Source organism: Hippocampus zosterae, chromosome 17, assembly GCF_025434085.1.
Source record: "Hippocampus zosterae strain Florida chromosome 17, ASM2543408v3, whole genome shotgun sequence".
NCBI classification, from domain to species: Eukaryota; Metazoa; Chordata; class Actinopteri; order Syngnathiformes; family Syngnathidae; genus Hippocampus; species Hippocampus zosterae.
This window is the reverse complement of record NC_067467.1, coordinates 1,994,489-2,008,792: the sequence shown is the minus strand read 5'-3', so window position 1 is coordinate 2,008,792 and position 14,304 is coordinate 1,994,489. Positions and strand designations below refer to the sequence as shown.

Here is a 14,304-nt window from a genome sequence, read left to right as displayed (position 1 = left end):
TGTACTGTGCTAATATATTTTTGTAAAGAAATTACGGTTCTTCATAATGTCTGTAAAATGAAGTCCAGTACAAGGGAAAGATGTTCACATTATAACAACGCGTTGCTTGTCGGTGATTAGAAACTTCCATTTTGTGTTGCCCAAACACCCCCGCAGCTGTTGACATAGTCATGAGATGGATTTGAGGAGTTACAAGTAAATTTCTTTTGCAAGACCTTCCTGGGTTATCTTGTCATCTGACATTCTGCTGGAGGCTGTAAATTTCCCCAGTGTGGGACAAATAAAGGATATCTTATCTTACTTAAGAAGTAGACACGCTCTACGGTAGAGTCCCAAATGTCTGTTATATCAAAGCCCATTTTTGAAATGCTCACATTTCAAGCTTTTCTCTCTTTTTTTATGCATTTGTCACTCTTGTGACATTGTGGCCTCCCCAGCGTTGAAAGAGGTGTGCGGTAGTTGGCTTTACTCATTCAGCAGTGGGAGTGCTGGAAACTGCACTGCAGCTTTTTGCCTAAGAACTTTTCTCTCCCATGAAAACACATGCACACGCACGAAGCCGACAGACAGTCTCTGTATTGTTTGGGGAAAATAGGTTGTAGGCAGCAACTAGGTCAGTGTATGTATTGAGCCAGGGCTCTGATTGATTTGTCCTTGGAGAGTATCATTAATGCTATGGATGGAATGAAAAGTCTACACACCCCTGTTGGAAAAGATTTTTTGGAACTACCTTCAAGATCAACCATTTGTTCCTCCGTTCATGAGGCCTTTAAACCTGAACGACTCATTTGAAATCTCCCAAAACAAAGTGGGAAAATGTGTTTCGGTCCGGTAAAACCACGGTTGAACTTTTTGGCTCGCTTGCTCATCAACAACACAGCACAGTGGCAACAGCGAAGCACGGCAGTGGCGGCAACACGAACGGGCTGCTTTTGTTTAGCTTCAAGTATGTAAGGCAGAGGGAATTATGAACCGTTCAAAATGGCCGTCAGTGTTAACACAAACTTCCAAGCTTCAGAGTCAAGGTTTCAATGTGATTGGTTTGTTCCCAATTTTTTATTTTGACATCACAAAATCATGACACTCGACCACGGTGTGTAGACTTCTTCAATCCACTGTGACTATTGATGTGCGCGCAAACTGTGGCTGTCAGTAGAAATATATAAAAAAAAGAAAGAAAAGCCGGCAAACAACAAAGAATGGGGGAAATTTGCAGCGATTTCGCAATGAATCCAGTTTATGCCGGTTGTGATGATTTCATATGTGAAGTCTTTTGATAAGAGGAGATGACGCTGCCTCGGGGGCACTTGTGGGCTGCTTTCATGGCCATGTGACAATCAGCTGCACCAACCCCACTGAGGACACCATCAGGTCGCCCGCAGCTGAGGATCCTGCTTCTTATCTTCTCATCTCGTCGCTGCACGCCATTACTTTGCTGCCTTGCCACATTTGTCATTAATCATCTTTCCATTTGCTCATTCAGTCACACATTTTTTTCTTTGTCTGTAGGACGGCGATCTCTGAACAGCCGCGGCACTGTCCCCCTTCACCGTTTGATGTCTTGCAGTTGTGCTTGTCTTCACCAAAAAAAAAAAAAACATTTACTTTGATCCAATAATCCGTTTAATTTTGAAAAACTGCTGTGCCCGGCTGATATGACCCCTCGGATAAGCGGAAGAAAATGGATGGGGTGAATGGAATATTGAAAAGCAGTCCGCACGTGTACCTGGCAGTTCTGATGGCAGGGGTTTCGAGTCTGGGCTCCGGCCTTTGAATGACCGAGCTTAGAACTGTAAGGCAGCTAGCTATATTATCCACAAGTCAACTGTGCTGCCCCGTGCCCTTCCAACTCCATATGAAGAGCCCTATTTTCACACCCAACTTGACTTGCGGGGTTCTGTGCATGTGCATTGATGAACGTGAAGCGTGTAAGAAAATGTAGCAGCAAGATCTCCCCTTGCGGATGAGGCACCCACAAGTCCTTCAATTAATTGACTTCTACAATGATCCAAAGGCATTGGTCCCATGCTTCTATCACATTTTTGATTGAAATAGGACGACATCCACCTCACAAGTCCTTGGGGCTCCCAATCTTGTCTTCCCGCGCCACCATCAAATACACCCAAATATCTTCCGGTGCCACAAATTTGACGTGGCTTTCAGTATTCTAAAATTTAGTCTCGGATGCGACAGGAGGATAGAATAGAAATTGACCTGAGCGTGCTCTACCAAATTTGGAAACGGGCTCAACGAGACTTGCCATTTTTATGGCAGGCGGAGCTGAACGGTTGATTGTCTATAAAAAATAGGGCCCGTTTGTATTGAAAACCGAATGAGCTTGTTTTCCCGCCGCTCCTTTTCATTCATAAGCAGTTGTGGAGTCGTGGGGGTGCCTTGCTCAATGTGGCAGCAACCAGTCGGACTTGTTTTTTCGACCGTTGACAGGCCCTCTCCACTACTGCCCATTCTTATACTTGCTCAAATGAAGTGTTTGTTATTCTTCGGAGCGTCGACTGTTTTTTCGACCTCATTAATGAACAGAAAAACTAACTTCCCCGTGCATTTTTTTTTTAAGCACACAAAGCTCTTTTAATATTTACTCCAGGGCTCCTCCAACAACAGTTTATTGATCATGATATTGTAAAAATAGACAGAGGACTGACAAATACTGCGAAAACAGCTCAAGATGTCGTGTGATCTTAATTCTTTTGGTAGAACGCCAACTTGAGGCTGAAGGAAATGGAAAAAAACAAAGCAAAGCTGGCCATCCAGCCAAACATCGTGCAGTGGAAGCTCCATAGTTCAACACAATCCATTTGCTAATGCCAATTGTATTCCAAGTCCTTCCACTTGTCATTTCCAAGTAGGATTTCCCATTTATAGAGTGAATTACTTTGTGCCGAGCTCACATTGTCACTCATAAAACATAAAACATTTACTCCGTGACAGTGTTTTAAGGCATCAATTAGCATGAGCAGCAACATGACTGCGCTTTGACGGAGTCTCAGCTTGTGCGCTGCAAAGTTTGTACAAACAAAGTCCTCTTTTGAGAACTAATATCATCAGGTGTCCGTGAATATTATGTGTGGTTAAAGTGGGTCAACAGAGATGAAGCGAAGGCATTGATCCATTTTCGATCGCGGTCGTCCTCATTACAGTCACGGGGTGAGGCGGAACCTACGCTGAGAGGCAGAGGACAGCCTGGCATGGTCACATGCATGGGGGAGTACAGGCCAATGAAAGCTAATCTTAAAGTCAAAATTTATTAGATTTTATTTTTGCTGAATTCATAATTGCTTTGTTGTGTTCTACCTGTGATGGTACAGACATCAAAGTTGCTCATAAAAATCAGATTGAAGCCTTTCGGGGCTACTTTGTCTTTCGATGAAGGGTAAATGAACAAACAAACAACCATTCGGATCGCTGAGATGTGTCAGAAAAGTTCCAGGACTTGATCAAGGTCTCCTGATGTCTGTGAGCAGGAATGTTACTCCAGCACAACGATATTTTCTCACCCAGGAACTGAGGGATGTTGGGCATGATGAAACGGCAACAAATCTCCTGCTACAATCACACGCGATATCTTAGTCGACGGGCTGATTGATGGTCTGGCCCGCAGCGAAGGGGAAAAACTCCACAAAGTTTGTCATTTTCATTTGTAGTCCTGAGATTTTTCTGACGCACCTCATTTGCCTCGTGCGTTGTGGTGGGTGAGGTTTTTGTGCTTTTTACCGTTCCCCCGGCATCAAATTGGCCTTTAACAGTCAACATTAACTACTCGTGCTCTCCCTGGTAAACGTTCTCGAGTTTTTACATCTCGTTCGGGTGCCAACGTTTCTTTAATCAAGGGTGGCAAATGCAGCAGATGAGATGACGGCACAAGTGGGGTCGAGCGGGAGGGGTGTTGGGTCGACGCCGGGGGAGTATGAGAGTCTCTTTGTATCCTGGTGAAGCTTCAGGCCAGTCAGCTATGGGGAAGGCTCCCCTCATTGCTCTGCCACCCCCCCCCCCCCCTACCACCACCACCCTCAGTTCCCCTTCAATGGCCTGCTTTGTCTTTACCCGGCCGATTAAATAGAGGGAATTAGGAGTCAATCTTAACCTGGCACTTACATAAAAATGCATCCATGAAAACAACCCCCGCAAAAATATACACCGGACCTCCACCTGATGTCGGCTTTGGTTATCAAGTTGTTAGCGATCATCTCTACAGAGACTTTAGCGGTGTGTTGTAGTTGCCATGCGTTGCGTAAGAAGGCTGATAAAAATGATTGATCCGCCAACAGCTTCTCATCCAGCCTCATATTTGTCCTGTTGCGCCTTGATTTGTGTTTCAGCTCCAGCCGGAGTGGAAGGCGTTTCCCTCCAGCTGGGCGCACCTGTGCCGCATTTCCTCCTCAAGCAGAGGTCGCTTCCCTTTTGTCCAATTCTTGACCTCGCTTGCTGTCGCGCGTCAAGTCTTGTTTTTTAGGCCTCGCGATACAATTCATCATGGCTCTCGTTTTCTTCTTTGTGAGTATTTAGTTTTGTTTTTTTTTTCTCTATTGCTCTTGATTGTTTTGGTGTCATTGAATTTTTGGACATTTCGTTTGGCAAATAGTCTGCGTTTCTATTTACTTGGCAAGTAAATATTTTCTTCCATGCGTTTTTCTTTTTTCTAATTGCACTTTGTCTGACCCTGCATCTTTGGACTCCTAAAATATTATTTTGTTTTGTGTGAACCGAATAATATTGGCCTTCACTTTGATAGTTTGCGTCTCAATCAGGCACCGGCTGCGGGGGTGGGGGGGTCCTTTTTCAACGTGCCATCACCTGAATTTAATAAGTAGTGACAATAACAACGTTCTAAATAAGGGCTGAAATCTCTAGCTTGTGTTTTGCGTGCAATGTTCAAGGTCGGCATCGAATTTCACACAATGTCGCGGCTTTCATTATGCTCTCACGCACGGGGGGGGTCGGGGGGGCGACTCATTTTATCGCAAGGGCCGTTACGAACCGCGAATACTGTGAATGTCGATTGACCTCATCGCTTTTAGACAGAATTGCCCCTGGATTTGAGCGTCTTTGTGTGTGTGTGTGTTATCGACAACCAAATTTAACTTGACATCACAAGTCATGGAAAATGGTGCCCGAGAATATTTTTAGGATCGGCCAACAACTATTATCTCATTTATGTGGAGAAAAAGGGGATTTGGCCGCTTTTAAATGCTTGGGTAACTGATTAAAGTGAAGAAAACGAGCAATTTTGGTCCCGTTTTCTGGCCAAATGAAAAGAACGAATCCATTTGGCGAAAAACAAGAAGTAGACATGCATGTGCTTTAAACAGGCCACGCGGAATACGTTTGAGTCCCGAATGCGGTTCACTGGCGCGAAAGACGACACGAAAAGAATTCAAATTGGAGTAAGGCAAGGTTTTATTTGAAATGTGTGCAAATGATCATCTTCTCGCGTTTCAGCTTCACTCCTGCCGCAAGCAGCCGTCACGCACGACGGGCGACGTATCGACCGTCGAGTAACGACAAAGGTAAGCAAAAAGTACAGAAGTGGATGAGAGCATTTTCATACACGGTATATGAATAAAAAAATCGGTACAGGTGCTTACACAATATTTAAAGAAGAGCAAAGCCGTATGCGATTGGATTAAAAAAAGGATATTTAATGATTATATGTGAGACAAATCCATCGGATATGTTTTCTAGCTTTTTAAACAAAGAGCAAGTGGAGATAAAAATGTAAATATGAGCGATGTTGACAGATATGAAATGCATGCTTTGTAAATTCATAAGTAATATTTAAGGAAATGACGCTGGGCTAATATGGAATATAATGTGTTTAATTTTGGAATTGAATGCGTAACGAGCACCAATGAAGAGATGAGGCGCAGCGGCGATGAAATGTGACGCTTCATGAAAATGCATCTTCAAGTGGTTCTGTGAGCCCGCGGCGGCGTTTTGTGAACGTTGCCGTCGGGCTGAAATTGTGCACAATGGTGAGCGTGGAACTCGCATTTCGGCGAAAAATCTTTTTGACGTGACATTTTAAGTAGCAATTTGCAAATCGGTGTTGTTTAGGTAAGAATGTAAGACGGCTTGGAATGTCGCATCGGATCACATTTTTGGAGTCATTCATTGATGGTATCGGATTTTCCGATGATCTTGTGTTGTTGGTTTTTAATAAGCGAGCAATGGTGCAAGCTCTCTCCTACATGCATATTCATTGTAGCTCCAAAAAAAAAATGCAAAGAAACGTGAACCCAACGAGATGAACGGGGACAAACGTGCCCTGAAAATCAATTGCGGTATATTTCAAAATGGTGCCTGAGATGTGAGCGGGCTCTCCTCCGCAAAACAAACCGATACATTGAATGAGTGCTCGGGCTTCGATCGCCCTTCATTCTTTTGTAGCTTTACAGTTTGTTCCTTCTTCGAGTGAACCATCCTAGCCCGTTTCTACTTGCTCATAAGCACGCAGGGAGCCGCCATCCCGGCAAGGGACGTCGTCCTTGATCTAATCGTTTGGAGCCGTGTCCATTTTGGTGCCGTCGAACTTCGGCGTGGTGCCAAAGTCCTCATTTATCCCACCGCAAGACGGGCGGTAGTGCACCAAATGATGGGCAAAACGCTTTTTAAAAGCGCCACGCTCCAAACTCGGCCTTGACCTCCGACATCATTTCCGCCTGCGGGTAAGAACGGGGCAGGGTTTCTTCCCTCCCGTCTCCCCAGCAGGCTCCCCCGGTGCCAGCCCGCTCCCCTCCGCCCGGACCGCTTTCACCAAAACCACCGCTGCTCGTCGGGTCGGGCGTGGGGGCTGGAGCGGCACCGGCGCCCTCTGGTCTCGTTATCTGTCATGGCCGCGACAGCGTGGTGTAGACGGGCTGCTCCCAGTGCGTGGGGCTGTGCGACTGCGACGCAGCCGACGGCTCGGCGATTGCCGTGTACAGGGGCCTCTGGGTGGGCCCCATGTAAGAGAAGGCGGAGTACAAGCCCGTCGCCTGGCTGGAGTGAGCGTAATACGACCCGGAGGCCTGCTGGTCGGCATACTCGGCAAACTGAGCCCTGGCTGCCAGTGAAGGGAAGGCAGCGCTGTAGTGGGGGAGGCTGAGAGGGCCGTAGGTGACGTGGGAACCGGCCGTGGCCAACTCTGAAAAGTGAGCGCCGCCGCCGCCGCCGGTGGTGGCCTCGCTCTTGATCTGGGTCTTGGATGGGTCTGAGCTCACAGGGGAGCCGTGGTGGTGGTGTTGTTGCGGCGGCGGCGGCTGCTGCTGCTTGGAGAGCCAGGCGGCGGAGTGTCCACAGGCCGCCGCCAGAGCGGAGGAGATGCCGTAGGTGTATTGAGATGCGGTAGTTATGGGCGTCGCTGCTCCTGACCCAGAACTCTGCCCGATCCCTGGATGGCCATTAGGGGGAAGGTACTGGTCAAACTCATTGACATCAAAAGGCTCCATGGTGGCCATCACGTCGTTGCTTATCTCACCGACGTCCACATTGCCAAAGTCGATGTGAGGCTTTCCGGACCCTGCCGCACCTGAACTACCCTCCGCTTCCATTGGGCCACGGGAGACCCCGTGGCCCAAAGCCTCCCTCTTTCCTTCCCCCGCCCTCCCAGACTGAAGTTCCGTCTTGGGTGTGGTGGGTGGCGTCGGAGGACTGTGGCCGTGACCTGAGCACACAGAAGAAGAGACCCGCGTTACAAAAGGCCGCCGCGCTTTTGCCGGCGGTTCGCTCCGCATTCTCAACCGCGGATATCGTCAAGGGCATACTGGTGAGGTGGGTCAAGGGAGCCGGCGGCCCACCTGCAGCATGAGGGTGATGCTCATCTGCCAGAGGGAACCCAGCTCCCCCAGTGTGGACCACTTCCAGATGGAGGCCCTTGTAGATGGATTGTCTATGCCTGATCTCACCCTCCAAATGGCCTTCCGCGTCACTCCCCGACCCGGAACCGGTCTTTCCGTTCTTGCGGCGTCGAGGCTGGTATTTGTAGTCGGGGTAGTCCTTCTTGTGCTGCTTTCTCAACCTTTCCGCCTCTTCGATGAAGGGTCGCTTATCGCTCTCATTTAGAAGCCTTGGATGAAGGGGGTGGGGGGGACGGGGGGGGGGGAGAAAAAAGGTTGTGGATCTCGTTTGTAGAAAAAGGCCATCTCCATGCTAATAAAGAAATTCGCGACGTTCAATAAACGACGTATGAAGTGCATCTTTTGGTGGGTCGCCGGCCGATAGAACGACAATAGCCCCCCCCACCCCCCTCACCTCCAAAGCTTCCCCAGGGTCTTGCTGAGCTCGGCGTTGTGCAGGTGCGGGTATTGATCGGCCAGTTTCCTCCGCGCCGCCTGCGCCCACACCATGAAGGCGTTCATCGGTCTCTTGACGTGCGGCTTGCTCTTGTTGCCGTTGTTGACGCGCACGGGCATGGGCACCAGCGTCCAGTCGTAGCAGTTGAGCACCTGACTGACCGCCTTACGGATCCCCGCCGGGAAGCGCTCGTCCTCGTCGTCGGATTTACCGAGGGGCTGACCCCCGGCGCCGTCATCCAGAACCGCCAGCAGCCGTTGCCTACGGAGGGGCGACTCGTCCCCGCCGGCGCCGGACGACTGACCCGGCGATCGGGAGCGGCTATCGTCCGACGCGCCGGGACTGAGCTCAACATCTGACGAGCTTTGCTCCTCTCTGGACATCTTCATGAAGATGCTTGATTTCTTTTAATTTTTTTTTCTTTTTCCTAAAACTCTACCTGTTGCCTGCCCGCCGTCGGTCGCTACTCTGATGCACTGATGGGCAGTACTATGACTTTGGCGCGTTTGATCGTCACCTCGGACCGCTGTCGAATTATAATATAAATTGCCAATCTGTCTCTACTCTCAGCCTCCGTTGTAAAACTCTATGAGGGTTGAACATCAAAGTTCTTTCCATCCGTGTGGTTGATATCATAGGCGGCCGAGTGCGCACCTTAGACCCCAGTTTACCTGCTAAAGCACAGCGGTGTGCACCAAACTCGCCCCCCTAGCCGATGACTTCCCCGTGTCGCTCTCCTCTGTCGCTCCCGCGATGAAAAGTCAACAGGGCGGGACCTGAAACGGCACAATTTCAGATGTGGGGGGGGGGGGAGGTTTTCAAACAATTCAAATCGCAATTCAATCGCTGAGGATTGATATCATGTGATTGGCATCCGTTTCTCCGAGTTAATATTTGTGAAACTACGCGATATAAAAAGAAAGAGGGCTCTTGTTCACTAGCCCGGGGGTGTGCCCGGGGGCCTTCCGCCTCAGGTCATCTGTGATGGGCTTCAACGAGCCCACGCCCTGCAGGATCATCCGTACACAAAAGGGATGGACGGGATGGAGTGATTCAGTCAAAAGAACTGCGTTCCAATTGCTGGGTTCAAGCAAGAAAGCCAACAGAGCCAAGAAACGTCAGCCCAAAGTCTAGTTCGTGTCTACTTTGCCGTTTTATCGTCCAGTCACACCCTTGGGCCTCACGAGGACAAGCGTTATTGAAAATGGATGGACAAGAAAGACTTCACATGCTTCCCCATTCCTTTGTCTTCTAACTTTATGGTCTGGCAGTGGTCGCTCCCCCCCCCCCTCACCCCCTCCCCTCGAGACTGACTTTTGCATTACTGTGTATGTGGTATAAAGTGTTGCGCAATACTTGATGTGATTTGTTTTTTTCCACACAAGTGAGAATTCTGGTTATTCCAAAAGGCTTCATATTGGATTGGTGGAAAAGAGATATCGGGGGTGCGACGTGTCCATTGGTTGAGTGGGAGTGGCAATGATACTGGCTCTTTTTTTTTTAATTTTTAGATGCATTGAAAAGTGGACGTATTAAAAAAAAAAAAAAGTAAAATGGAATGACTCTTTTGTATCTTAATTCCCTTCCATGCCTGTATGCTGATCCTGTCCAAATGAAAAGATCAATAATGAATCTGTTCGTTGCAAGTAACTAAAAAAAAAAAAAAGAAAAAGGGTTACATGCCGGCGCTTTGTGTACGCATCACCCACACAACCGCACAAAAATAAGCCACTGCTGTTAAAGATTTGGCAGTTAGTCCAAGCTCCCGGGAGAGAAAGCGTCGGAATGATGCGAGGCCGCAATAGCACAGACCTTGGATTTACACGGCGCTTCTTGGATAAACACGGCCTAGCTGTGGAAATAGAAACCCCACGGCGCACGGTGTGATTTGACACAGGGGCGCTTGTTGCACAAGACCGCGGCCATTAGAGGCGGCAAAATGTGTCCTTGTTTTGTCCGTTAAGTCAACACCCCGTCTCACTTTACACCCGCGTCGGCTAATGTGCCGTGAATCGGCAACTTACAAATACGTGGTTTGTTTGCCACCTTGTCGGGGTAAATTGCGGCAAAATTAGAGCTGGAGCCCACATTATAAGAGGGTTGACAATTTAAATGTCGTTTTTTTTTTTTTTTTAATGGAAGTTTCAGCGACGCCCCAACCCATGCACAGCACTACACCGGATCAAGGGCTATGGCCCTGTCAGAAATCAGTCGAGCCCCCCCCCAGCAGTCAATGTTTTTCTATATTTATTCAAGTTTTAAAATATATATATAAAAAAAAAAACTTGACAAGTAGCCATCCTGATCCAATACAACTCCTATACGCCTTGTCTGTGTGTGAGTGTAGGGTGGGGCGCTGTGAGTCTTTCAGTTACTTGCATAAGAGGCACAGTCGCAAATAATTCCAAAGTGCGCACTTGTTCATTGCCAGTGTTTGGCAACTTGGAGCGTGGCTCAAATTTGTCGTTGGGCTATTCAGAGTGCACCAAAACGGCACTAGAAGACGAACGGGGTGGGGGGGGGGGTCACGGTTCGCCAGTGCTTGCTGCGTTCGGAAATTAATGAGAGCGGAACGCACTCTACCTCTCCGAACAAAACCACTCTCAGAGTAGTGCCGAGGCGTCAGAGTGAAATTCCAAAAACGCTTTAGGTATGAGTTCGCTTATAGTCCATCTCGGCAATGGATTGCTTTGTAATTTAAAAAAAAGGCCTATGTTTTCCCCTGAAAATCTCCCAGTCTCCTAGGGAGGGTAAAGAATGAACCCGGTCCAACTCCTGAAGGAGCATCGTTTGTAGTTCGGTACACAGACTTCAAAATAATGTGCAACAGGCATTTCCCCAATCAAACCAGGTGAAAACATCGATGTGATGTGGCCATACCATTTGGGCAGTTCCCCCACCACAAGCCTTTTCTTAGCCATGGAAGGGAGAAAAAAAAATGCCGATGTTGTGCCTGCCCCACCCTTTAGCATCCAACTCCCGCAACTTTCCATTGCAAGGCTAGCAAAATACTTTTCGTACTGACCTTTTGCTACCTGTGCTTCTTGTGTGTGTGTGACTTATTCTAAATTTGCATGAGGCTCCTTGAGGATATTTTTTTTCTGCTTTACCCCTCCAAATAGTCTTCACTCACAAGCTAAAAAACAAAAAAAACATCCGTATTGCTGCAAAAAATTGTTGCATTTGTGCCCAACTGATATATGAATGTATATTAAAACAGTGGTTGTAATTTTCTCCTCTTCAACTAAACCACATTTGTACTATTTCTTATGTAACAGTTTACAAAGAACACTTAATTACTGTACAATTTTTTTTCAGTGCAGACAATGAATTTCATAAATTTGAACTTTCTCCCCCTCAAATTAAAATAGCAAATATTTACTTGGATACTACCAACGACCTGAAAACAAATAACAAAGAAAGGAGAAAACGCCGGATGCAATTTGCTGCACAAACTGTTAATAATTACTTTTCGATCATAAGTATTGCCATCAGACTTCCACCGAATTTCATTCAATATAAAATAACCAAAATATAACTTGGACTATACTGTCACGGGGGTTATAAAGGTCATCCTCTTGTGAACCAGTTCAAATAATGTAATCGGCAGGCAGGCGTGATGTGTGCAGACGTTGAATGACAGTTGAGAGAGCTTCCATAAATGTCAGCCAGTGGGTGTTCATTCAATTCAGAGTGATGGATTCAAATTGGCAAAAGGTTGAAACTAGAGCAGCAGTAGAATGAAAATGCCGGGCGTCTTACTTCAGTACTGAGGAAAAGTTGAAGGTGTCTTGTGCAGGAGAATCCCCTCAGTTGCTTTCCACGGTGACACTGCAGGCTTCCCCAGCCACCTCGGTCGCTGTGCCTGGCGATGAATGCAAGCTCTGTGTGACTGCGACAGGTCTTAAAGGGCTCCTTGTAAGTGGCCAGAGAGGTTTAAAAAAAAAAAGGAAAACGAGGGAGGACAAGCCTTAAAGGAACAGCAACTCGAACGGGGATGGGGTTGGCCTCAAGTTATTCTCTCTCCCTCCCAGTCTTGAATTGGACAAAGCTCTTAAAACGAATAAAATATGACTCGTGCGTAAAATAGACGAGGCGCTTTATGCGTGGTGTTCGGGGACTTGCTCCCATTCGCGTGTGATTATTGTTTACGTTTTACATGCGCGTATTGTATTATTTCACCCACAGCACTAGCATATGGATTCTACATCATTAAACGACCGCACAAACTCCAAAATTGCATACTAACTAAACTATGAAGCCACATATTTTTCAAGATGTTGTTGACGACATCCTTGGTGTCATATTTATGAATGAAATACGTGACAACCATCACACAAGTCGGCGCTGAATCTGTTTACCTGCACCTCGATCAAATGGAGTAATCCCTCGTTTATCGCGAGGGTTGCGTTCCAAAAAGAACCCGTGATAGGTGAAATCAGTGAAGTAGTCATCTTTATTTTTTACGATTATTACATATACAATACAACACTGTATTGAATAAAAACAGATGAAACCGTGTTTTTTTTTTCAGTTTTAGCGAGGGATTACTTGACATGACAATCTCATTACGCCACCTGTGCTGCGCAATCAAGCACCTTTTATCCATCCATCCATTATCTGAACCGCTTAATCCTCACTAGGGTCGCGGGGGGTGCTGGAGCCTATCCCAGCCATCTTCGGGCAGTAGGCGGGGGACACCCTGGATCAGTTGCCAGCCAATCGCAGGCCACACAGAGACGAACAACCATCCACGCTCACATTCACACCTAGGGACAATTTAGAGCGTCCAATCAGCCTACCATGCATGTTTTTGGAATGTGGGAGGAAACCGGAGCACCCGGAGAAAACCCACGCAGGCCCGGGGAGAACATGCAAACTCCACACAGGGAGGCCGGAGCTGGAATCGAACCCGGTACCTCTGAAGCCGACGTGCTAACCACTGGACTACCGGGCCCAAGCACCTTTTAGCTAGTATAAATTTGGTTGACTTTTTGTCGCCAAATTGCGAGATGAGCCAAGGGGCACAGCAGCTCGGTGTAACGGAACGCCCCGCTCAGTGAGGTGTATCGTGGCCCCAAACATGCTTTTTAAATCAAAGAAATCATGGAGAACAAACTAACAAATTTACAGTACGTGTTTTCACCCCCAACTACAAAAAAAAGGAATACTGGAAAAGAAAAATCTACAAGTTGGGGAATCGTTGAACCACAAATATGCAAAAGTCCAACTGTATAAAATATTGGGGGTTTGAATGCATGCAATGCTTATCGTATGTTGTCATTCCAAATATAATATCAAAGGTGGCGCAATGAGTCGCTCAGCTGAGTTGTCCGGGGGTGCGTGTCTTTTCGGCTGGGAGCTGCACAGCACGTGTTTCAAGCAAACAGCGTCAGTCCATGTGAAGAAAGAAGGAAGGCTGGAGTCTTTTTGGATACAGACGCAGGCGCTGTTCTTTGCCAACAAAGACATCCGCTGTCCTCGGCATGCGACGCTCTGTGCCCCAAACGTTTGGGGCACTTTTTTTTCTTCTTCTTTTTGTCTTTAATTGTTGAAAACAGGAATCCAAAACTTGGCCCTGTGCCTCCTGTGCCTCCTTTCCCCTCCCCCCCTTTATTTTTCGTATAATATCGCAGATGAAATCTAAACGAAGTTCGGCAAATAAAACTGGTCGAAAAGCAAATCGATGCACGTGAGACGGCAAAAGTTAAGATGTTGCTCGGCCAATTGACAAAAATGATCCAAGTAAAGGGCGGTGGGGGGGTAGTTTTGCGCTCTCGGCTTGAGTTAGCCGGCCTGTGGCTCGGCCTCTTAACTCTGCCGTGATTTTGGTGCCAGTACGGATGATTGTCAAAATCGTCGACTTTGCCGCTCCGTAGTGTTGGCTGAGCTTCGTCTGGGGGGGGGGGGTGGATTCCCTTTCCGAAGTAACGGGCGATTTCAGGCTTCACGCACAGATTTGCTTCAGACCACGTGCCACCACGTTGCTCAGCAACGGATGGGGAATCTCGCGCT

General features: G+C 47.5%; 1 protein-coding gene across 3 annotated transcripts; it reads right to left on the bottom strand.

Moving 5' to 3' along the window:
* Positions 1 to 5,641: 5,641 nt before the first annotated feature.
* LOC127589145 (transcription factor Sox-10-like) lies at positions 5,642 to 12,221 on the bottom strand. Of its 3 annotated transcripts, XM_052048184.1 has the most exons (5): positions 12,052 to 12,221; positions 8,248 to 9,065; positions 7,794 to 8,062; positions 7,475 to 7,660; positions 5,642 to 7,387 (listed from the first exon to the last, which is right to left on the bottom strand). In XM_052048184.1, exons 2-5 carry the CDS (start codon positions 8,676 to 8,678, stop codon positions 6,846 to 6,848), a joined length of 1,428 nt encoding a protein of 475 aa, XP_051904144.1. In that variant the 5' UTR covers positions 8,679 to 9,065; positions 12,052 to 12,221; the 3' UTR covers positions 5,642 to 6,845. The 3 variants fall into 3 exon arrangements, with proteins under 3 accessions (XP_051904144.1, XP_051904143.1, XP_051904145.1); XM_052048183.1 differs by having other exon boundaries at positions 5,642 to 7,660; XM_052048185.1 differs by having other exon boundaries at positions 5,642 to 7,660; positions 7,902 to 8,062.
* Positions 12,222 to 14,304: the final 2,083 nt, after the last annotated feature.